The 24,922-nt window shown below is 39.1% G+C and overlaps 1 protein-coding gene and 1 pseudogene across 2 annotated transcripts; both read left to right on the forward strand.

Moving 5' to 3' along the window:
- LOC138171481 (zinc finger protein 845-like) overlaps positions 1-24,879 on the forward strand; it is a 71,987-nt pseudogene extending 47,108 nt beyond the window's left edge.
- LOC138171496 (KRAB domain-containing protein 4-like) lies at positions 552-20,609 on the forward strand. 2 transcript variants are annotated; one of them, XM_069101020.1, is made up of 4 exons: positions 552-2,362; positions 2,788-2,858; positions 9,209-9,335; positions 16,564-17,640. In XM_069101020.1, exons 1-4 carry the CDS (start codon positions 2,293-2,295, stop codon positions 16,638-16,640), a joined length of 345 nt encoding a protein of 114 aa, XP_068957121.1. In that variant the 5' UTR covers positions 552-2,292; the 3' UTR covers positions 16,641-17,640. The 2 variants fall into 2 exon arrangements, with proteins under 2 accessions (XP_068957121.1, XP_068957120.1); XM_069101019.1 differs by lacking the exon at positions 16,564-17,640 and adding an exon at positions 20,370-20,609 and having other exon boundaries at positions 1,746-2,362.
- Positions 24,880-24,922: the final 43 nt, after the last annotated feature.

Raw genomic sequence — 24,922 nt, forward strand, 5'->3', positions numbered from 1 at the left:
TAGAAGTAAACACTTTTGAAAAGGAAGAGGGTCAAAGTAGAAAAGAGAGTAAGTGGGGGGCAGGATAGGATGGAGGGAAATATACTTAGTTTGGCACAATATAACTGGGGGTGGATGAGAAGGGAAGAAGGGAAAGAATCTGGAAATCTAAGTTTTAAAAACAAATGTTAAAAAATGTTTTTACACATAACTGGGAAATAAGATATACAGGCACTGGGGTATAGAAATTCATCTTGCCCTACTAGAAAGTTTTTGGGGGGGTACAGGGGAGAACATAAGAGAAAGAAGATTGGAGGAAGGGGTATTCAGTACGCTCAGCTGTCTTGGGGGGCATGGGAGGGGAAAGAGGGAGAAGATTTCTAACTCAAAATCTTGTGGAAATGAATGTTGAAAACTAAAAATAAAGAAATAAAAGGTTTTAAAAGACCAGTTGTTTGCAGAAACAGTAAAAGGAAACAAACACCTTACAAAATTCTTTATAGACATACTATCAACTTGACACACAGCAAGAGTCAAAATGAAGGGAAAACCTTACATTAATATCCATTATAAACACTGTTACTAAAATTTTTAAATAAAATATTAGCAAAAATGTGAAAATAACAATACAAGCATTATGTGTTATGAACAGGATAGATTTATTCTATGATAACTGTTATTAGTTTAATATTAGGAAACTATAAACTGAAACATATTAATAACAAAAAATGAAAATAAATTACTAATAGAAGAATTTTTATAAATGTGAACAATTTCTATTAAAAACTTTAGAAAAGCAGAATAGACGTACTTTCTTTGATATAATTAATAGTATTCCTTTTGGATACACATTGATACAAAAGGTATATTATTAATCATACACATATATATTATTGCTACATATACTTGACATCTAATGTCAATAGAAACAAGACAAGAAAAAGAGAGATGATGAATAAACAAAGGTTAAGAAGAACAAAATGATCACTTTTTGCAGATGATGGCATGGTGTACTTAAAGATGATGGAGAAACAGCTAAAAGTTATTTAGTTAATTGATATAATTATTAATTTTAGCAATATCCACATGAAGCACGAGCATTTCTACATCACACCAAATCAAGCATGAAGTCCTGTTATAAATCAAACTTATCACATTGTTGCTGTTACTCCTGCTGGCTTTGAGTTGAAATCCAGGCTTAGGGACTTGCTAGCTGTATGACCCTGGGCAAGTCACTTCACCTTGGTATACCAGCACCTGTTTCCCAGTGTCGGCTCCAGGACCAGATGAGACAGTCAGTGTAAAGCACTTAACACGGCCTGGAACACGGGAAGCTCCAGGTAAATGCTGGCTCTGAGTTTTATTTAGTCCACCTACCAAACGCTTGGCATTCTGCGGGGGCAGTGTAAGCTCTCACTCTCTCCTGTTTTCCCTTGAGTCTGTCTCCTAGACAGAGGAAGCAGACACAACGTGGGCACGGCCTGGCTCCGCCTTCTCCCCATATCCATCCCAAGGGGCTCACACAGGCCTGACCCTTCTCGTGTCCTTGGCTTTTCCCCAACATCGCTTCCCAACAAGACGGCCCAGGCCACGGCCGCCTGTTCCCAAGGTCCCCGCAGGTGGCTAGCGCCCCTCGTCCTCTCCAGCTGCCCAGGGTCCCCCGCTGCCCTGCTCCACCAGCCTGGAATGAGTCTCCAGGAATGAGATGGAGCTCCAGGCCTCCAGCTCCCAGGGCCTGGTTTCCTTCCTCTGAGCCCCTGCTTCCCTTCTTGACAACGTCACTTCCGCTGGGGAGATGGCGGCGCACAGGCAACGTTTCTTTAAGGCTGTGTCTCCTTGGGACTGACTGCTAGAATGGGAGAGAGCGCGGGGTGGAGTAGCCTGGGGGGAACGCCAGGGACCCTCCAAGTGTGGGACCCCACCACGCCTGGTGACTGCCCGTGAGCTCGGGGGCCGTGAGGACCACGAATGAGACAAGCGGAGGAGAGGAAGGGGCAGGGGCAGGGGCAGGGCAGGGCCGGGACGGGACGGGCGGGGTAGGGAGGGAGTCCCGACCAGGGCAGGGGCCAAGCCTCAGGCATGCGGAGAAGGCGCCTCAGCCTCCGGACTACCATTCCTAGCAGGCCTTGCGCGCCTCGGCGGCATTTTCTAAGCGCAAAGCAGAGGGAGTAAGAAACTAGTGTCCTCTTAGGACACTTCCGCCTCGTTTCCTCTCTGCTTTTTCCGCGCGTGATGGTGGCAGCTTCCTCTCCCCAGTTCTGAGATCGTATGGCGAGGTGAGCGGGCGCCGAGAGCGAGACCAGGCACAGGCAAATGCCGGCTTTGCGGGTGCGGCGATATCGCGGACCTGGGGGCTGGTTGCCAAGCTCACCGAGAAGGGGAGGTGCGTCCACCAATGCAGAAGGAAGCACCAGAAGACTTCTAGGGTCTGGGGACTTTCCAGGAGTGGGAGGGGCTGGATGAGGAGCAGGCAGAGCGGAGTTTGGGGGCGGATCCTAATCCTCTTTCAGGCCAGGTACTCCCGGTATGGTCCGGCCTTACTTGTACTTTCATGTCCTCTTGCAGGCATCTTCCGGGACACCCCCTCCTCCCTGATGCCTCTGGGAGTCCTTCCCGATCCCACAAACCCAGTCCCTCTGCTCTAAGGAGAGATTGGGCCTCCCCAGGAAAGAAATGACAGTTTCCTTGTCTGATTACCTTGCCCCCCCCCTCCGAATCCCCTCAGGGCTGAAACTGGGCTTCGGCATCTCTGAGGGGGGCAGACCTCAGGGTGGCCCCTCCTTCTCATGGCCCTCCTTTCCTCCCCAGCTCTGCCTTCTCTGGCTTCTGCCCTTGCGGAGGAGGGAATGGCTCCTGTGCTGCCAGCCCGGCCCAGCGAGGTGAGTGCCCCACACTGCTTTTCCTGAAACTACGTTTCTTTCTCCTGTGCCACAGCCCTAGAAGGGTTGGGCGTCAGTGAGTCATATGTTTAGAGCCAAAGGACTGCAATTTATCCCACCCCTCAGGAAAAAAAAAAAAAAACCTTTACTTTTGCTTTTTTTTAAATTTTGAGTTCCACATTCTTTCCCTCCCTCCATTCCTTCGCCCACTCATTGAGAAGGCAAACAATAGGACACACATTTGGCGTGTGAAGTAAAGGAAAACATTTCCTTATTAACCGTGGTCCAAAAAAAAATGTAAGAAACATGGAAGTGAAAAAGAAGATATTTCAGTCTGTACTCAGTCTGCTTCATTATGTCTGTCTTCCTTTGAACTTTTCAGAAATCATTGTATTCATCCGAGTAGCTGAGTCTTTCACAGTTGATCATTATTGATGCCATTTTGTCCCGTCTTCTCATTTTTCCCATTTATATATTTTATTTTTAATTTATGGGATGAAACAATGTAGTACAATAAAAAAAAAAAAGACAGTTACATATGGAATTGGCAAATTTATTATGTACAACTTGCTCTTCCTTTTAAATATATAAAACAGGGGGCAGCTAGGTGGTGCAGTGAGTAAAGCGCTGCCCTGGAGTGAGGAGGACCCAAGTTTGGTTCCAGCCTCAAATACTTAACACCCACACACCAAAAAAAAAAAAAAAACCTTATGTAACTTTGTGCAAGTGTAACCTTGTGTGACCTTGGGCAAGTTACTTGTTGCCTCCAAAAGGCAACAAACAAACAAATAAATAAATATATAAAACAGTTACCATGTAAATCTTATTTTCTTCTATTTTTTCCTCTCCCTCCCTCCTCCATGGCTACTGTTAGGCAGAAGTAATTTTGTATATATGCATATATACCCATATGCTTGTATCTATATATGTGTATATATACACATGTAAAATTATTCCATACATAATTTTATTGATCATTTCTTTCTCTGGATGTAGATAGCATTTTTCTTCATTTCTCCTTCATAGTTAATTTGGGTATTTATAGTAGTCAAAAGAACTTACTCATTCAAATTCCATCTTAAGACAATATTGCTGTTACTATATTCGATGTTCGCTTCCTTTCATTCTTTATTATTTTGTGTTAGTCTTTCCGTGGTTTTCTAAGATTATTGAGCACATCATTTCTTATACATGAGTAGTATTCCATGACAATCAAACACAACTTTTCAGCCATTCCCCAAAATACATGTATCCCTAGAGTTTCCAGTTCTTTGCCATCAGAAAGACAGATGCTATAAAGATTTTAAAATATGTACGTTTTTTTTTCTTTGATCATCTTTGGAAATAGACCTCATATTTGTATAGTTAATTTAAAGGGTATAGTTAATTTAATAATTCTTTCGGCATAATTCCACATTGCTCTCCAGAATGGTGGGATCTATTGACAGTTCCACCAATGATGAATTAGGGTCCCAATTTTTCCACATCCCCTCCAACATTTGTTGCTTTCGCCACATATCATTTTAACCAATCTGATTTGTTTAAAATGATATCTCAAGGTTGTTTTAATTTTCATTTTTCTAATGAGTTTTGAGTTACAGCATCTTTTTACAGGAGTATAAGTTGTTTGGATTTCTTTGTTAGAAAACTGACTGTTCATATCCTTTGACCATTTATCATTTGAGGAATGATTTGTTTTCTTATATGTTTTGCAGAGTTCTTTATGTATTTTAAATATAAGACATTTACCTAAAACAATGTCTATAAAACATTTTCACTGACTTTTTTGCTTTCTTTCTGATCTTGGAAACATTCGTTTTATTTGTACAAAACCTTTTTAATGTAATGGAAGAGCCAGAAGGAAGATGGTCGAGTAAAAAAAAAGGCCAGGATTTGCCTAAGCCCTCTGCCAAACCCATGCAGTTACCTTTAAAGAATGCTTCTAAACAAACTCTAGAGGGGCAGAAGTACAAAAAGACAGAGTGAAACAATTTTCCAGCCTAAGACAACTATGTACAAAGTAATAGCAATATTGTAAAATGATTAACTATGAGTGACCTATCTATCCTTAGCAATACTATAATCCAAGACAACTCCGACAGATTTATGTTGAAAAATGCTATCCATATCCAAAGAGAATTGATGGTGTCTGAAGACATATTGAAACATACTTTTTTACTTTCTTTATTTTTCCTGAGACTTTTTTTTGTTCCTTCTAACTTTTTTTTTTTACAACATTACATGACTGTTAATGGAAATGTTTTGCATGACTACACATGTATATCTTATATTGAATCATTTGACTTCTGAATGAGGGGTGGTTGGGGAGAGAGAGTTTGGAACTCAAAATTTCAAAATTAAATGTCAAAAATTGTTTTTACATGTTACTGGGGAAATATAATAAATAAAAAAATCGAAATTATCTGTTTCATACTTCACACTGCTGTATATCTTGTTTATTTATGAGTTCTTTGCCTGTTCACAATTCTGGTGAGTAATATTTTCCACATTCTTCTAATTTTCTTGTAATCTCTGTCTTTATATCTCGATCATGTATCCATATTGAGGTTATCTTGGTAAATGGTGGAACATTGATCTGTGCTCAATTTCTGCCATTCTGCTTTCCAGTTTTCTCAACAATTTTTACCAAATAATTAATTTTTATAAAAAGGTTTTGCTTTCCTAGGTTTGTTTTGGCAAGTGTACTCCCAGGTATTTTATACTTTCTAGGCTTGTTTTAAAGGGAGTATTCTAGGAGGGTTTGGTTTTGTGACATATAGGAATGCTGATGAATTATGTGTATTTACTTTATAATCTGCTACTCTGTTAATTGTTTCAACTAAAGTGAGTGTTTGGAATTTTTCAAGTATATCATCTTATTGTCTGCAAAAAGAGATCATTTTCTTACCTCATTCCCTATTCTTATTCTTTCTATTTCTTTTTCTTCTCTTATTGCTATTGCTTGGATTTCCAGTACAGTACTTAATAATATTGGTGACAGTGGGCATCCTTGTTTCACACCTAATCTTACTGGGAAGATTCTAGTTTGTCTCTATTACAAATAATGCTTGCTGTTGGTTTTAGATAAATACTTTTTATCAATTTGAGGAAAAATCCATTTATGACAATACTTTCAAATGTTTTTTAGTGGAAAGGAGTGTTGTACTTTATCAAATGGTTTTTCTGCATCTATTGATATAATCATATAATTTAAAAGACCTTTTATTATTCATATAATCGATTATTTTAATTATGTGAAATCATGCCTGCCTTCCAGTCCTATTTGATCATACTGTATAATATTTGTAATCTTTTAGCTAGTATTTTATTTAGGATTTTGGCATCCATATTCATTAATGAAAATGGTCTGTAATTTTCTTTCTCAATTTTTACTCTTCCTTGTTTTGGTATCAGTATCCTGTTTCTTTCAGAAAAGGAGTTTGGTAGGATTCCTTCTTTTGTGTATTATTACAGGTATTTTATTTAATACTGAAATTAGTTTATGTTTAAATGTGAGATAGAATTCACTAGTTAATCCATCTGGTCCCTTTGCTTTTTGCTTAGGAAGCTATAATAATATAATAAGCTATAGCTTATTGAATTTCTTTTTCTTAAAGAGGTCTATTTAGATATTCTATTTCCTCTTCTACTAATCTAGACAATTTTTATTTTGGTAAATATAGTTCCTTTTCATTTACATTGTTAAATTTCTTGGTATTAGCTCCTTATAATTGCTTTAATTCCATATTTGTGTTAGTGGTAGACCTACCCTTTTCATTTTTGATATAAGTGATTTTCTTCTCACTTTTTATAATCAAATTAACTTATTGTTTATCTTATTTTTTCTCATAAAAACCAGCTCTTCGTTTTATTTATTAATTCAATGATTTTTTGCACTGTGTTAATTTCATGTTAATTTTTAGGATATTGGTAGCCCAGCTCATTAATCTGCTTTTCTTTGTTTTATTGATGTACTCATTTAGAGAGATATATTTTCCTCTGATCACTGCTTTTGCTTTTTAATTTGTAGTCTCATTTTTGTCATTTTCTTTAATCAAATTATTATTTCTGTGTTTTTTTAACCCACTCATTCATTAAGCTTGGATTATTTCTTCTAGAGTTAATTTTTAATGTATCTTTCTCTGGTCCCTTAATAAATATAATTTTTATTGCATTGTGATCTGAAAAGGATGCTTTTAATATTTCTGCTTTTAACTATAAAATTTTTATTTACTCATATATGGTCAATCTTGGTAAAGGTTCCATGAACTCCTGAAGAAAAAGGTGTATTCCTTTCTCTTTCTGTTCAGTTTTCTCCAGGTGGGGATTATATTGGTTTCTTCTTTGACCCGCACATTCTTTAGGATTAGGTTATTTAATTTTCAATTAATTTTTAATCTATGCTTCAAAGGCCATATATTGAATGTGATTTTCAGTGTATTATGGTTGGTAAAGTATGCATTTATTACTTCTGCTTCACAGTATTTATGAGATTTTTTATGTCCTAACATATGAATTTTTTTGAAGGTGCCATACAGTGGAGAAAAAGGTATCTTCCTTTCTGTTCCCATTTAGTTTTTTTGAGCAATCTATCATAGCTAATTTTACTAAAAATCTATGCATCTCCTTAACTTCTTTCTTACTTATTTTATGCTTAGATTTTTCTAGTTCTGAGAAGGGAAAATTGAGTTCCATCACTAATATAGTTGTGGTGTCTATTTCTTCCTATACCTCATTTAGCTTTTTAAATAAGTTTTATTCATTTATTTATATATTTTTAGTTTTTTAACATTTAGTTTTATAACATTTTGATTTTTAAATTTTCACCCCCTCTTTCCACTCCTTCTCCCCAAGATGGTATACAATCTGACATATGCTAAACATGGACAGTCACATTAAATATATTTCCAGGTTAGTTATGTTGTAAAGCACAATTATAAACAAAGGGAATAACCTTGGGAAAGAAGAAAAAAGACAGAGAGAAAATAGTACGCTTTGATCTGCATTCAGACACCATAGTTCTTTCTCTAGATATGAATAGCATTTTCCATCATGAGTCTTTTGAAATCATTAATCTTTTGCTTTAAAATTTTGCATGCTATTCCATTTTGTGCACAGCATGAATATTTTGATATGAGATCAAGATATGAGATACTCATATCTTGAATATTTTTAGGACTTCATTGTCTATCGTATCGTTTTAGCAAGATGTAGTTTCCTTGACTATTGAGATTACTCTTTTAATTAGATCTGTTTTTGTTTTTGCATTGTCTTAGATCTTGTTGCTGCCCTTTCTTTTTTTATTTCAGCTGAAGCATAATAACTTCTGCTCTAGCACCTTCCTTTGTATATATAACAAAACTGTCATGTAAATTTCTCTTTCTCCTACCACCCCACCCTATAGATGGCTACCATTAGATACAAGTGTATCTGTATGTATGTATGTGAAATCATTCTATTCATACTTCTGTCTATCAGTTCTTTTTGGGAGAAGAATTCTTAAGTGCCTGCTATATATCAGACTGTACTGGGATGCAAATGAATAAATGAAATAATCCCTTGTGGTACATGAAAGGCGAAATGACTGAGAAAACAAAAGTTCAGTCTTTTGGGCATGGCACTTACATAACAAACTGGAATCAGGCCCCTTCTCCCACTTAGGGCTGGACCCTGTACATAGGGGAGATGTACTTTTATACATTAAAATCAAAGAAGACCAATCAATTACAAGCAAGTAATACAATATTATATAATCAAATTTCCAGTTGAAGGAAAGATTAAAGACTTTCCATGTTGGGAGGGGGAAGGCAACAGGTTCAATTCCTGAACTCAGAAAATGAGGTGTCCCAGTACCCCTAGGAACGTGGAAACAATTACTAATTGTGCAGTATGGGGTCAGTTTACAGATAAGACATATGGGTTGCCTGAGATGTACAATTGTGAGAAAACTTGTTACACATCACTCTTTTTGGATCTGACTGGGGTTCTGGTCAGCATAACCTAGGTCCTAAGTTCAAGGTCTCTAAAGAGCAGGTAGGGGTGGTCTCATTTCCCAGGTGCACAGGGCTAGTTTCAAACAGTTCAATAAGATTTTCTTTCAAGTCCCACAACTGAATAAGTTTTTCTCACAAGACAGAGGTTGGACTAGACCTGTAATTGAACAGAAAAAGAATAGAACTACCTCCTGAATTGCATCACAAAATGGAGTCAGTGTGTTTGATTCAAGCACTTCAATTCCCTGTGTCACTGTCGTAACACCCTCCATTTCCTAACCTTACTGTAAGCAGTTTACATTTAGACTTCATAATAGAGCTATAACTGGATAAGCAGAAATGTTTGTGGTATTTCAGGAATTGGTGACATTCAAGGATGTGACTGTGGAATTCACCCAGGAGGAGTGGGTACTATTGAACCCATCTCAGAAAAAGTTGTACCGGGATATGATGCTGGAGAACTATAGGAACTTGGTGTCTTTGGGTAAGAACAGCTACCCCCTTTGGAGTCTTAATATATACTGTGACAACTTTTTTTTTTTTACATTTGCAATTAACGTTTATTTACTAATGTAATCCTGTATGTAATAATATAACAGATTTATCATTTATGTTGATTGCAAATATTTTAATACCTTAATATTACTGGCTTATTTCTCATTTAATGAACAACCTAAAACCAGTAGCCATTTTCTTGACTTTTTTTAAGTTAAATTTTATATTTATTTTTAGTTTACATCATTCATTTCCACAAGATTTTGAGTTACAAATTTTCTCCCCATCTTTCCCCTATATGCCATCCCAAAACAGCTATCACTCTGTATACCCCCTCCCCCAATCTGCTCTCTCCTACATCCTTCCCCATTCCTCCTACTTTCTCATAGGGCAAGATGGATATCCATCCTCCAGTGCCTGTATATCTTATTTCCCAGTTGCATGTAAAAAAAATTAATATATTTTTTTAAATATTTGGTTTTAAAACTTTGAATTCCAGGGGTGGCTAGGTGGTGTAGTGAATAGAGCACTGGCCCTGGCGTCAGGAGGACCTGAGTTCAAATGTGACCTCAGACACTTAATGCTTACTAGTCCTGTGACCTTGGGCAAGTCACTTAATCCCAATTGCCCTGCCTTTCTAGCTCCAAAAAGCCAAAAAAAAAAAATCATATATTTAAGGGGTGGCTAGGTGTCCCAGTGAATAGAGCACCGGCCCTGGAGTCAGGAGGACCTGAGTTCAAATCCGACCTTAGATACTTAACACAAAAACTAGCCGTGTGACCTTGGGCAAGTTACTTAACCCCGATTGCCCTACAAAAAAAGCAAAAAAAAAAATCAACTTTGAATTCCAGATGCTTTCCCTTCCTCCCTAGTCACCCACCCTTTCTGGGAAGATAAGCAATTAATATAGGTTGTACCTTTGTAGCTACACAAAGTATTTCCATAGTGGAAATATTGTGAAACACTGACTATATTTCCCTCCATCCTATACTGCCCCCCACTTGTTCTGTTCTCCACTTTGACCCTGTCCCTTTTCAAATGTGTGTGCTTCTAACTACCCTCCCCCAAACCTACCCTCTCCTTCATCATCCCTTCTCTCATCCCCTTCCCCCCTACTCTCCTGTAGGGGGAGATACCCTATTTAGTGTCTATGTCATTCCCTCCCTAAGTCAAATTCAGTCAGAGTAAGGTTGACCCATTTCCTTTTTCCTTCCTGTTCCCCGCCATTGTAACAGTTTTCCCTTGCCTCTTCTATATGAGATAATTTACCCCATTCTGTCTCTCCCCATCTCCTCTCATTATATTCCTTTCCTACCACTCAATTTCACCTTTTAAGTATCATCCCTTCCTGTTCAAATGATCCTATGCCCTCTGTAAATGTATACCTGTACACATATATACACACATTCACATATGTATTCACATGCCCATATACCCTCCTGTATAGACATATATATGTATGTATATGTGTGTGTGTATATATACATATACACACACACACACACACACACACACACACACACACTTTTAGTCCCTTCACCTACCCTGATACTGAGAAAAGTTTCATAAGTTACAATTATAGTTTTTCCATGTAGGAATGTAAATAGTTCAACTTTGATAAGTTCCTCATAATATCTTTTCCCTGTTTACATTCTCATGCTTCTCTTGCTTCTTGTATCAGAATGTCAAATTTTCTCTTCAACTCTGGTTTTTTGATAAGGAAAGCTTGAAAGTCTTATATTTCATCGAATGACTATATTTTCTCCTGAAACATAATCCTCAATTTTGCTGGGTAGGTGATTTCGGGTTTTAATCCCAGCTTCTTTGACCTCCAGAATATCATATTCCAAGGCCTTTAATCCCTCAATGTAGAAGCTGCCAGAGCCTGTGTTATCCAGATTGTTTCCACAGTATTCAAATTGTTTCTTCTTGGCTACTTTTAATATTTTCTCCTTGATCTAGGAACTCCAGAACCTGGCTATAATATTTCTAGGAGTTTCCTTTTTGTGATCTTTTTCAAGAGGTGATTGGTGAATTATTTCAACCTCTATTTTGGCCTCTGGTTCTAAAACATCAGGGCAGTTTTCCTTGATAATTTCTTGAAGGATGATTTCTGGGTTCTTTTTTTTATCATGGCTTTCAGGTAGTCCAATCATTTTTAAATTATCTCTCCTGAATCTATTTTCCAAGTCAGTTGTTTTTCCAATGAGATATTTCACATTGCCTTCTATTTTTACATTTGTTTGGATCTGTTTAATAGTATCTTGATTTCTCATAAAGTTCACTAGCTTCCATTTGCTCCAATATAATTCTGAAGGAATGATTCTCTTAAGTGAGCTTTTGAGATTCCTTTTCCATCTGGCAAATTCAGCTTTTTAGGGCATTCTTCTCCTCATTGGCTTTTTGAGCCTCTTTTGCCATTTGAGGTAGTCTTTTTTTTAAGGTGTTATTTTCTTCAGTCAGGTTGTTGATTTGCTTTTCATGATTTTCTTGCATCATTTTCATTTCTCTTTTCAATTTTTCCTCCACTTCTCTTATTTGGTTTTCAAATCCTCCTTAAGCTCCTCCATGGCCTGTAACTAGCTCATATTTTTCTTGGAAGGTTTTGATGCAGGAGTTCTGACTGCATTGTCTTCTTCCTGTTCCATGCTTTGATCCTTTTTGACCCCAGAAAAGGAATCTAAAGTTGGATTGCTGTGCTGTCTTTGCTTCCTTTGCTTGCTCATGTTGCCACTCAATTACTTGACTTTTGAGCTTTTTGCCAGAGTAGAGTTCTGCTTCCAGAGAGGAGAGATTTGTCCTAAATCTGTGGTTTTCGCATCAGCTGGAGCTATTAGTTGTGTGCCCTTTCTGAAGCCTCCACAATCTCTGGTTACACACCCTAGGACTTCCAAGACAGAGATCAAGATCCAAGGAGGTTAAAGCAGGAGCAATTACCCCTCAGACTGGTTGCTTGGTACCCCTACAATCTGCAGACCAGGAACTCTGAAGCAGCCACAGCCGCAGTGCCTCAGCAGTTCTCCCTTGGGGGGCAGAGGCTGGACCACACTCTCGGTCTCTCTGTTCCCAAAGTCCATGCTGACCTTTTACTTTGCCTTGGTCATTTATGGGTTGATAATTCTGGAAACTGCCACAACTGCTGGTGAACCATTCTTCCAAAGTCCCTCCACCTGGGGCTTGTCTGGGCCACCCTAAGGCTAAAACCACCGGCTCACATGTGGCTGGGTTCTGTTCCCAGTGTGCTGTGATGGACCCTTCCTGCCAGACTGTCTTCAGTAAGAGATTTATTTCTTTCCCTCACTTTGTGAGTTTTGTAGCTATAAAGTTTGCTTAGAGTCATATTTTATAGGTATTTGATGTAATTATGGGGGGAGATGAGGGAGTTTGCCTGCTTCTACACCTTTGCTCTTCCCCCCACCTACTCTATCTGACAACTTTCAAGAATTTAAATTTTTCTTTGGCATACAAAAGGAAAATATTCCTAATCCTTTTGAAGCCCAGAGACAGATTACTATGGCCTTTGCTTAGTATGCCTGGAAATTGATTTCTTGATTTGTTGTTATCCTTGAGAATATATCCCCCTCTCTGGCTCGCTTCAAATTTCTTTCTCTATATAGTTTTTGCCATATGAAATGTTCCCACAGTCTAAGCAGGGAGTGAATCAATTAAACTAATTTTTAAGTCCTTTTCAGTAGTCCATTCTACCATAATATAGAATGTCCTTCAGTAGTCCTTTGTAGTGTCCTTGAGGTCTTCCTAGGATGCCTACTTGAAGGCTTGAACTGGTTTTGAATTCTTTTATTAAGTTTTACAGAAGCTCTGTCCAGGGCCTCCAGGGTGCTGGTCCAGTCCCCCAAACATAGTTTTCAGTAGCTCCAGGGTTTTTCCCTGCTTTCCCAATGTGGTTGTATCTCTCCTTATTTATTCTGAGTCTGTTCCTCCAGGTGCTTTTAAAGTCTGTCTTTTCTCTCTTCTGAATCTACATCCTAGTTCAGTTCATTCTTCTTTTTTTTTTAAAATTTAATTAATTAATTAATTTACCTTTAAATTACAACATTCCGGTCCCCAATCCCTTGAGTTTCAGATGTTCTCCTTCTCCCTCTCTTCCCCCCACCCCCCGCCCATGGCGACATGCAATCAAGTACAGGATCTGCAAATACTTCCACATTAGACATTAGTCAGGTTACAAAGAAGGATTATAAAGGGTGGAATGAACAATGGGAAGGAGGAAATAAAATCAAACAAGAAAAAGACAGAGAGCAGGGAGTTTGTTTCAATCTGCATTCAGTTCTCTCTAGTGCTTTCTCTGGATGTAGACATCTCTCTCCATCATGAGTCTTTTGGAGATGTCTTATAACCCTGCATTGCTGAGAAGAGTCCAGTCTATCAAAGTTGGTCGTCACACATATGCTGTGTCTATAATTGTGTACAAATTTCTCCTGGTTCTGCTCTTCTCACTCAGCATCAGTTTGTACAAGCCTCTCCAGGTAAATATGAAGTCCATCTGCTCCTGATTTCTTATAGCACAATAGTATTCCATTACATTCATATACCACAACTTGTTTAGCCATTCCCCAATTGATGGGCATCCCCTTAATTTCCAATTCTTTTCCCCCACAAAAAGAGCTGCTATAAATATTTTTGTGCTTATGGGTCTTCCTCTCACTTCTATGATCTCTTTGGGATACAACCCTAGAAGTGGTATTGCTGGGTCAAAGGGTATGAAATTATTCATAGCCCTTTGGGCACAGTTCCAGACTGCTCTCCAGAATGGTTGAATCAGTTCACAAATCCACCAGCAATGCATTAGTGTTCCAATTTTTCCACATCCTCTCCAGCATTTGTCATTTTCCTGTTTTGTTATCTGCCAATCTGCCTGGTGAGATGTGGTACCTCAGAGTTGTTTTGATTTGCATTTCTCTTATCAGTAGTGATTTAGATCATTTTTTCATATGCTTGTAGATATTTTTAATTTCCTCCTCTGAAAACTACCTATTCATATCCTTTGACCATTTATCAATTGGGGAGTGACTTATATTCTTATATATTGGACTTAATTCTCTGTATATTTTAGAAATGAGGCCTTTATCAGAGACATTGGTTGTCAAAATTCTTTCCCAATTTTCCACTTCCCTCCTAATCTTGTTTACATTGACTTTGTTTGTATAGAAACTTTTAAATTTAATGTAATCAAAATTATCTATTTTGCATTTTATACTGCTCTCTATTTCATGTTTGGTCATAAAGTCTTCCCCTCTCCATAAATCTGATAGGGAAACTATTGATTGCTTACAGTATCAGCCTTTATACCTAGATCATGCACCCATTTAGACTTGATTTTGGTATATGGTGTTAGATAATGATCTATGCCCAGTTTCTGCCAGACTATATTCCAGTTTTCCTGGCAGTTTTTGTCAAATAATGAGTTTTTATCCCCAAAACTGGGGTCTTTGGGTTTATCAAACAGTAGATTACTGTAGTTGTTGACTGCTGGGTCTCATGTAACCAGTCTGTTCCATTGATCCACTACTCTATTCCTCAGCCCGTACTAAGTAGTTTTGATGACTGCTGCTTTATAATACAGATTAAAATCTGGTATGGCTGGGCCACCTTCCCCAGCATTTCTTTTCATTAATTACCTTGATATTATGGACCTTTTGTTCTTCCAAATGAATTTTGTTGCTATTTTTTCTAGGTCTATAAAGTAGGTTTTTTTGGTAGATTGATTAGTATGGCACTAAATATGTCATTTAATTTAGGTAAAATTGTCCTTTTTTATATTAGTTTGACCCAGACATGAGCGATTGATGTTTTGAAAAAACAAAGTGGTTTTTAAAAAAGAAATAATTAAATATAGAAACAAGTGCCTGACTGGAGGTACAGAAAGCATCATTAGAAAAGAGAAATGAGCTGAACTAGGATTTAGTGACAGAAGAGAGAAAAGACAGACTTTTAAGTCAGCTGGAGGAGCAGGCTCAGAGTAAATAAGGAAGGATGCAGCCACCTTGGCAAAGCAGGGAAAAACCCAGGAGCTCCTGAAGACTGTGCTTGGGGGGTTGGACCAGCACCCTGGGGGCCCTGGACAGAACTATCCCAAGGCTCCACTCTGCCTGGCTGAGGCCCCTCTGTCTGCATCCCCTGGGTCTCTGATTTCCAAACATGCCAATAGGCTGTGCTTTTAGCTTCCTCACTCTCTCTTTGGATTCAGTTTTGTCCAGCCCTGCTGAGCCCCGGACAAGCCAATTTTCTCCTAGAAGGACCCCTCAGGTCTGTGACTGAGCCCTCAGCAGCCACATCTGCAGTCCACGGTGGTGACTGAGGGGATCTAGAAAGCAAAGCCTGCATCAGAGCTAGGGGCCTCTGTCCTTCTCTGGGACCCCTGGGTTTTTCCCTTTGCAGCATAAGGGGCCATAAAGGAGATTGTTGTTTTTCTGAGACTCTTTGAATCTGAATGAAGAGAAACCTGGGACTAGAATTCATGAGAGAAAGCAGCACAGGAGGAAGACCTCTGAGAACAAAAGCCAGAAGGCATTAATAGAAACCATTCCAATGAGGAGGAAAAGACTGTGTTGGGGGAGAGGGGGGCATCTAAAGAGAATGTGTGGGGGGGGACGCCCATGGCCAGGAGAGGGCAGCAAATCCCCATGTAGTCTCCCAAGCCCAGGTTTCTGTGCACTATGCCGCCACCTGGTGGCCGCAGTCAGAAGAGCAGTGCTCCCTAGATGGGCCCACACCTAATGCATTGGGGCTTGGCTTTCAGAAACAGGCCTCACAAGACCCTCGCCTAGGCATGGGATTGTCACAGGCCCTTTAACACTCTCTAGGTAACAGGGAAGGGAGAGAACAGTTGGTAGGATGTGCCTGTGTTGGGGGTGGGGACACAAGCAAACATGACCTTTGCTATCCTATACACAAGCACAAAGTACGTCCTTCATCATGAATTTAGAATCACAATAAGACAAGCTCTCTGAATGTAGAATTAAAGATTGTGGTTAGATTTGAAAAGTCATCCAATCCCCTTTGATTTCCTGAATTCATTAGGATAGTGTCTTAATTCATGTTTCTTCCATACATGGGGAGATGTGATTTGTGAACGTCAATGAATTTAAACTGGAAAATGGTGCCTAGGATTTCTTGTGGGGTGAGATTTTCTTGTTTTGTGGTAAATATAATAGAATTCATCAATTTACGGCTTTCTCTGCCATCTTGTCTTCCAGAAATCTTCCTCAAGTCTTTTAAAGGTAGCATTTTGGAGCAGCTAGGTAGCAGAGTGGATAGTGCACCAGTCCTATAGCCAGAGGGACCTGAGTTCAAATCCAGCCTCAGAGAGTTAATCCTTACTAGCTGTGCAACACCAGAAAAGTCATTTAAGGCTGATTTTCTCACAAAAATAAAGAAAGAAAATTATCCTTCTTCTTAAAGATATTGTTATCATATTGTGGTATTATATAAATCATTCTCCTTTTGCTCACATTATTTGCTATAGCTAAAATGCTAAATCACTCTGTTTATGATCTGGTATATTCTCATGTATATCATTGCTCTGTTTTCCATTTACTGTCTTGGAAAAAGGGGAATATTGGATGTATCCTCTGTGTGATTTTTGTGTAACTGTCATCTGGTAGGAAGGGACCCCAAACTTGAATATACACTACAAACACACACAAACACAACTTGGGGTACTCCTTCCCCAGTAAGAGATAGCAATGAGGTCAGCAAATTAGTTGTCTTGAACTGACATCATTAAGATGGGGAAGATTCTGACCGGGCACCACTCCCATGAGGAGAGCAGAATGCTCAGTTTCCTGGCACCAGTCTCTTCTTTCACTTATTTGTAGGAATTGAAGTCTTCCTTGGAAAAAGGTAGGCAGAGGAGACTCTAGAGAGATCTCTTCAGGGAGAGCTGACATGAAGCTATGACTATTTAGACAAAAATCTGATTTAAAAGCATAGTCATTAAAAAATGGGCACAAGGTGCTAAATTCAAGCTTGGTCCATTAACAGATTACAGAAGGCTGCTGTCTGTTCTTCTTGAACTTTTGGGTACATGACATTGTTTTCTATGAAATACTGAAATAGGAAGAAAGGACAGAGGGCCTCTCTGGCTGGAGATTTTGGTTTCTTCTTTGTCTCATGCTCAGTGGCCAGTCAGATGAAAGAGGAATGGGAGAGTGCCTGAGACCCATGGTAATGTAGGGTGACCCCATCTGAGAGGGACTGGATCTTTCCTTGACTATACTGCTCATGGATGAGGAGGAGGAAGAGCACTCAGGGCTCAGAGCTGACAAACCATGGCCTTTTCCCTGAGCCCTGAGTCCATTTTCTCATGCCAACCCCCAGAGACACTGCCCCTGAGCAATCAACCCAACAGCTGTTGGGGGAGAGGAGACAGCTGAGGCCCCTGAGCAGCCAGCCCATGCTGAGGCGGGGGGCAGGGGGTTTACTCAGTGATGAAACTCTGTGGGAGGAACAGAAGAACGTTGAACATAGTAATAATCTACCACATCCTCAGGTTGCACAATGCTGATTGTGAGGGTGAAATCCTTCTCAGCACCACTGCCACTGAGCCTGGCAGGGACTCCTGACTACAGGGTGGAAACATTGCAAATGAGTAGTCAAGGAGATTGTCAAGGTCTCTGTTGGAGCCAGTACAGATAAGTGTTTCCATCACTGTGTTTGACACTCTGACTAGCCTTGCCGCTGAGGCTGACTCTCTCTCATAGGGTCTCAGACACTGAGGGTGGAGACTGGGTCAGCACAATGTCCCCCCTGGAACCTAAAAGCAGGAATCAATGATCAACCAACATGAAATAAACAGAACAATCTCCTTCCGTTTTGATATTTAACCCACAGGCAGCCTGGCTCTGCAAACCCCACTGACGTCCTAGAAATCCACATTCCCCCTTAGACTGTACTGGCTCATGGCCCCAGATATTCTCAGCTCCTCTGGATTTCTCTTCCTATGAAAAATGTCACTTCTGTGTGCTGTGTTGTCCCTGATATGTTCTAGGAAGATCTACAACATCTACTAAAAATAACATCCCAAAAGATTTCACTTTCACCATAGGATAATAGAATGCTCAAGTAGGAAGTCAAAAGACATTGGATGGACAAGAAAATTTGGCTTTGGAGTAAAAATAAAGCAGGGTAGAGACTAGCATAGTTTAGTCAAGAAACTCCTGGTCATAGCAAATATTTTTTTCAGCAGCCAAAAAAAATGAGTCTGCATGTGGACATCAGCAGATGATCAAGACAGAAATCTGATTGATTAGATATTGGGTAGCCAAGGGTGGAGAAACTCTATGCAGTCAGTTAAAACAAGACCTAAAGCTGCCTGTGGCTCAAATCATGAACTTATTATTGCAAAATTAAGGCTTGTAGAAAGAGGGAAAACCATCAGACCACACAGGTATGACCTAAATCACTTCTCTTATGAATATAAAGTGTGACTGACAAATAGGTTTAAGGGCATAGATCTGGCAGATAGAGTGCCCAGAGAACTACAGATAGAGGTTCACAATACTGGACAGGAGGCAACAACAAAAACATTACAAGGAAAAAGAAGACCAAAAAAAAGAAAAATGGCTATTGGATAAGGCTGTACAAATAGCTATGGAAAGAAGACAAGCAGAAAGGAAAGGAGAAATATGACCGAATGGAGACAGAATTCCAGAGAAAAGGAAGGAGAGGAAAGAAGGTTTTCTTAAATGACCAATGTATAAAAATGGAAAAAAACAATAGAAATGAAAATACAAGGGACGTATTCAAGAAAAAAAGAGATTTCAAGGTAATGTTTCACGAAGAAATTGCCATGATGATAGTCAAAAATGGGAGGTGCTCACTAGAAGCAGAAAATACTAAGAAGAGAGAGTAAGAATATATCAAATAGCTATCCAAGAGAGATCTTAACATCAGAGACAACTACAGTACTGTGGGTACTGATCACGAACCAGAAATCCAGAAGAATGAAGTCAAGTGGGACCTAGGAAGCATTGCTAACCATAAGACTGGTGGAGATGACAAAATTTCAAGTGAGCTATTTAAAATCCTAAAAGACCAACTGGAGCCTGTCTTGACTCCCAAAGACACACAAAAAGTCCAGCTTGGAGGACAAATGACCAATGATGTCAGCTGGGGTGGGGGCGGTTCATCCTTGATATGTGCAGAGTCTCCTTTGTTTTCTAGCGTTTATGGAAAATATGGCAACTCCAGAAGCCAAGTCTGGGGGATCCCTTAACATTTCCTAAGTAGATACTGTCAAGGCACCTCAGAGTTCAGGGTTTTCCATTGCCTCACTTCCAAAATTTTCTAAGGAAATGTCTGTTTGTAGGAGGTTGATGGGTTTGGGCACTTTAAATTATGAATAAATCCTATTTTGAAATTTTCTCTTATTTTTTTATTCTAAGGAGGTACTCACTTAATTCACATTGAGGTTTCCATTCCACTAACCATCGTGCTCTCCCAATCATTGCTATAAGGATTGTTTAACCTTTGTCTTCGAAAGTCTTTCTGAACCCAAATCCTTCTTGCCTTTTCAATCTTATACTTGGTCTCCTCCAAGTACCCTATGGTCCCAAGACTCTGGCCTTGCTGTTCCACAAACAGGACACTCCATCTCTCAGCTCATGGGTGGAATGTTCTCCCTCCCTCACCTCCATCTCTGCTTTCTGGAGAATTTTAAAACTAAAAAAAACCAACTACTTTCGCAAGAGGATTTTTCTAGTGTTACCCTTCCTCACCACTCACTTCCTGCCTTCCTAATTTCTCTTTTCCCAGCATCTAAAAAAATTTAAAAGAAACAATCTTACTTCTGCCTCCAGCCAGCCCATTAAGTCTCTCTTGGTTAGGGAAAAAAAAAATCTCAGCTGAAATGAGCTAACATAGTGCCCTTGGTGGTATAAGATACATTTGAGGACCTTATTCCTCTACTTTTTACTAAGAGTTGGAAGGAGTATTTCATCTGTCTATTCTGTGATGGAACTCTGAGTTGACTCCCTGGTCCTTTTTCATTTTCAATTAACAGGATTTCCAGTTTCCAAACCAGATGTGATCTACCAGTTGGAAAGAAAGGAAGGATCTTGGATGCCAGAGGTGGATGTTCCCAGAAACAGCTGTCCAGGTGATTATATATAATCCAACCAGATGGGTCATTGCAAAATAGTGATCTGTTGGTCATTTGAGGTCAAAGCGCTTGTAAAATGTTGAATAAAGTGGCCTATCAAAGCTCTCACGCCTACTGAAAGGAGCTGAGACTTCAAAACTATTTTACCTCAAGAAGTCCATTTTTTAATCTTTACTGAACTGTACTTGAACACTTAAAGAATGTTGTTGCCTAAGTAAGGGCACTTTTTTCTCTTCTGTTCATTTAAGATTATCCTAGGTCTCTTGCCCCACCTAGTACCAGGACACTAGGGTCAAAGTTTTATGGCTCTTGCTGAAATTATTATATCACTTGTCAGAAAAATGGCAACAGCAGCAGCTTGATAAGTACATACATCAACATTCTTGCAAAAAATTATCATTTTTAAGTATCTTTGCAAACTTGAAGGCTTTTATTGCTACCTCCAAATTGTTTTCATTTTTTCTACTTTGATTAGCAGAGTTAGAGTAATGTGTCAAGTAATCCTTAAAAATTTCTCTTGTCAAAAAACACCTGTATGTCTTCCTCTCACAAATTTCAATGAATTTTTTATAGAGTAGATGTTATGTTGGATATTTAGAGGAAATTTATAGCAACTATTATCAGATTTCCCCCATCATACTTCTTTATTCCATTTACTTCATGTATCTGTTTCTCTTCCTTACTCTAAACCCAATTCTCTATGTTTTTGTTGTTCAGTCTTTTCCCTTCCTATTTTCACTATAGAGGGTATAGATACATTTGCAAGTTCTCAAAGTCATCTTTTTTTTATAGTTTTCTGATATTCACATATCAGTTAAAGTAGAGTAAGGGTTCATTCATCCCTCCTGGTAATTTCATCCTCTGTCAATTCAATTACATATGTTACCTTTAACTCATCATACTTTCATACAAGATATTTGCCCTTAATGAAAGACTAGTAAGAGTAGCCTTCTCAAATGAGAAGATAAGAGAACAGCTCTGAAACCTTTGAGCAACTAAGAACTTTAGGAAAGGGTCAAAAAGGCAGGTTTGCTCAGCTCTTTATTCTTCCTTTCAGAGAGCAGAGAATTTACTGGAGATAAACCTCTTGATTGTAATGGATATGGGAAGGCCTTGAAGAACAAGAAGTATCTTTCTGTCTTTCAGAGAATTCATGCTGGAGAGAAACCTTATAAATGTAGTATATGTGGGAAAGCGTTCACATGGAAGAGAAATCTAACTCAACATCAGATATTTCATACTGGAGATCATGGTTATAACTGTAGTAAATGTAGGCAGTCCTTCAGGATTAAGGTACAACTAACACTGCATCAGAGAATTCATACTGGAGAGAAACCTTATGAATGCAGTGAATGTGGAAAGGCCTTCAGGATTAAGAGACAGCTAGTAATACATCAGACCATTCATACTGGAGAGAAACCTTACAAATGTAATGCATGTGGGAAGGCCTTCAGTAGTAAGAAATATCTTATAGTGCATGAGAGAATTCATACTGGAGAGAAACCTTACCAATGTAATGAATGTGGCAAGGCCTTTAGGAGTAAAAACGACCTTAGAGAGCATCAGAGAATTCATACTGGACAGAAACCTTACAAATGTAATGAATGTGGGAAGGCCTTCACTAGTAAGAAATATCTTATAGTGCATCAGAGAATTCATACTGGAGAGAAACCTTACAAATGTAATGAATGTGGCAAGGCCTTTAGGAGTAAGAACCAACTTATACCACATAAGAGAATTCATACTGGAAAGAAACCTTATGAATGTAGTGAATGTTGGAAGGCCTTCAAGACTAAGTCAGAGGTTACTAGGCATCAGACCATTCATACTGGAGAGAAACCTTATGAATGTAGTGAATGTGGAAAGACCTTCAGTAGTAAGGATTACCTTATAGTGCATCAAAGAATTCATACTGGAGAGAAACCGTATGAATGTAAGGAATGTGGGAAGACCTTCAGGCATAAGTCATCGATTATTGTGCACTGTAGAATTCATGCTGGATATAAACCTTATGAATGTAGTGAATGTGGAAAGGCCTTGAGTAGTAAGAATTATCTTATAGTGCATCAGAGAATTCATACTGGAGAGAAACCTTACCAATGTAATGAATGTGGCAAGGCCTTTAGGAGTAAGAATCAACTTACACCACATCAGAGAATTCATACTGGAGAGAAACCTTATGAATGTAGTGAATGTGGCAAGGCCTTCAGTAGGACAGATTATCTCATAGCACATCAGAGAAATCATACTGGAGAGAAACCATATAAATGTAATGAATGTGGCAAGGCTTTTAAGAGTAAGAAACAACTTAAAACACATCAGAGAATTCATACTGGAGAAAAACCATATGAATGTGATGAATGTGGAAAAGCCTTCAGGATTAAGATTCAACTTAAAAAGCATCAGAAAATTCATACTGGAGAGAAACCTTATGAATGTAGTGAATGTGGAAAGGCCTTAAGTAGTAAGGATAATCTTATAGTACATCAGAGAATTCATACTGGAGAGAAACCTTACGAATGTAATGAATGTGGAAAGGCCTTCAGGCATAAGTCAGCACTTACTTTGCACCAGAGGATTCATGCTGGAGAGAAACCTTACAAATATAATGAATGTGGCAAGGCCTTTAAAAGTATAAAACAATTTAAAACACAGCAGAGAATTCATACTCAGAGGGAAACCTTATAAATGTAGTGAATGTGGAAAGGCCTTCAGTAAGAAGCTATCTCTTTCTGAACATCAGCGAATTCATACTGGAGAAAAACCTCATGAATGCAATGAATGTGGGAAGGCCTTCAGTCGGAAGTATTATCTTATAGTGCATCAGAGAATTCATACTGGAGAGAAACCTTATGAATGTAATGAATGTGGGAAGGCCTTCAGGTGTAAGTCAGTGCTTACTGTGCACCAGAGAATTCATACTGGAGAGAAAGCATATGAATGTAGTGAATGTCAGAAGGCCTTCAAAACTAAGTAAGTGCTTACTGAGCATCAGTACAAATGTAATGAATGTGGGAAGGCCTTCAGTAGTAAAAAATTATTTTATAGTGCATCCTAGAATTCATATTGGAGAGAAACCTTATGAATGTGCTGAACGTAGAAAGGCCTTCAAGAATAAGTGAAATCATACTGTGAATCTGTAAAACCAAGCATGAGCAGCTTTCCAGGGGACTGCTGCTGTGAACAGCTTCAAGGTTTGATTACATACTATAGTACTCTCTTTAATATTTATCCAGTAACAAATCACAGTAAAACATTCACAGAAAACAAAGTGCATTCATTCACAATGTTCAAAACTTAACAGTTTCACACTAAAATGGCCATGTAGTTTTCGCCAGAATGGTCACAGAGTTTTAAGCAAATCACATTGATTCAGTCAGTCACAAAGTACAGAAGTCAAAGTGCTCCAGCAATGGGGTATAATTAAGTTACAATTTCATTAGGCATGAAGTACTACCCTATTAAGGGGTAGTGGAAAGTAAAAGGTCCACCCACCCCAGGTCACAAGTAAGTTACAGTTTCATCAGTCACTACTCAGTATTAAATACCCAAGGAGAGGTCTTTTCATCTTGACTGGAGGCAGGCAGCACCTATCTGAATCCAACAAACTGTCACCTGGTTTCAAAGACAGACAGCTCCCAGTTCCTTTTCCAGCCCTCCATGCAGTTCCTGCTTCATATTGAAACTCACAGTGTCCAGTCCACCTCAAGTCCTTCACAATTTCTGTTCCTGGGAAGACAAAGCTTAACAAAGTCACAGATAATGTGCCGACACCACCATGATGCTTCCTCTGGCAGCCCTCAGAAGTCTTGAGCCCTATAAACTTCCTTCTCAAAACCAAAATCACTTGGGGCGGCCAGGTAGCACAGCGAGTAAGAGCACCAGCTCCAGTGTCAGGATGACCTGGGGAAAGAATTCCAGGCTCAGACACTTAGCATCCACCCAGAGACACCTGGCCGTGTAACCTTGAGCAAGTTACTTAACCACAGTTGCTTAGGGGTGGCCAGGTGGCTCAGCGAGTAAGAGCACTGGCTCCAGTGTTGGGATGACCTGGGGATCAAATCTGGGCTCGGATACTTAGCACCACACCCAGAAATAACTGGCTATGTAACCTTGAGCAAGTTACTTAACCCCGATTGCTTTAAAAAAAAAATGAATAAATAAAATAAAAATCACTTTCTGCAGCCTGGGCCTCTCCTCCACGTGGCTTTGCTCCAAGAAATTCTTCCACCACAAGTCTGAGTTTTGCCACCACAAGTTTGAGTTCTTCTCAATTCTCAGTTCAGCCATCAGTCCAGCAGTAGCAGCCAAGCCTCCAGATGCTCACTGAGAAATTTTTTCTGTCTCTGTCTCTGTCTCTCTCTCTCTTCAAATTTCGTTACTATTAAAACTGGAGAGAAATCTTACAACTGTAGTGAATGTGGAAAGGCCTTTATGCTAAAGGTACATCTTCA

Source organism: Petaurus breviceps, unplaced genomic scaffold (assembly GCF_028583685.1).
Source record: "Petaurus breviceps papuanus isolate PSGF00001 unplaced genomic scaffold, PetGlider_PUasm1.0 446, whole genome shotgun sequence".
Taxonomy (NCBI): Eukaryota; Metazoa; Chordata; class Mammalia; order Diprotodontia; family Petauridae; genus Petaurus; species Petaurus breviceps.

Coding starts and splice junctions, on each gene's coding strand:
- LOC138171496 (XM_069101019.1), top strand. CDS start 2,293: ATGCCGGCTTTGCGGGTGCGGCGATATCGCGGACCTGGGGGCTGGTTG. Junction 2,363..2,787: donor AAGCTCACCGAGAAGGGGAG/GTGCGTCCACCA, acceptor TTTCCTCCCCAG/CTCTGCCTTCTCTGGCTTCT. Junction 9,336..20,369: donor TAGGAACTTGGTGTCTTTGG/GTAAGAACAGCT, acceptor TTCAATTAACAG/GATTTCCAGTTTCCAAACCA.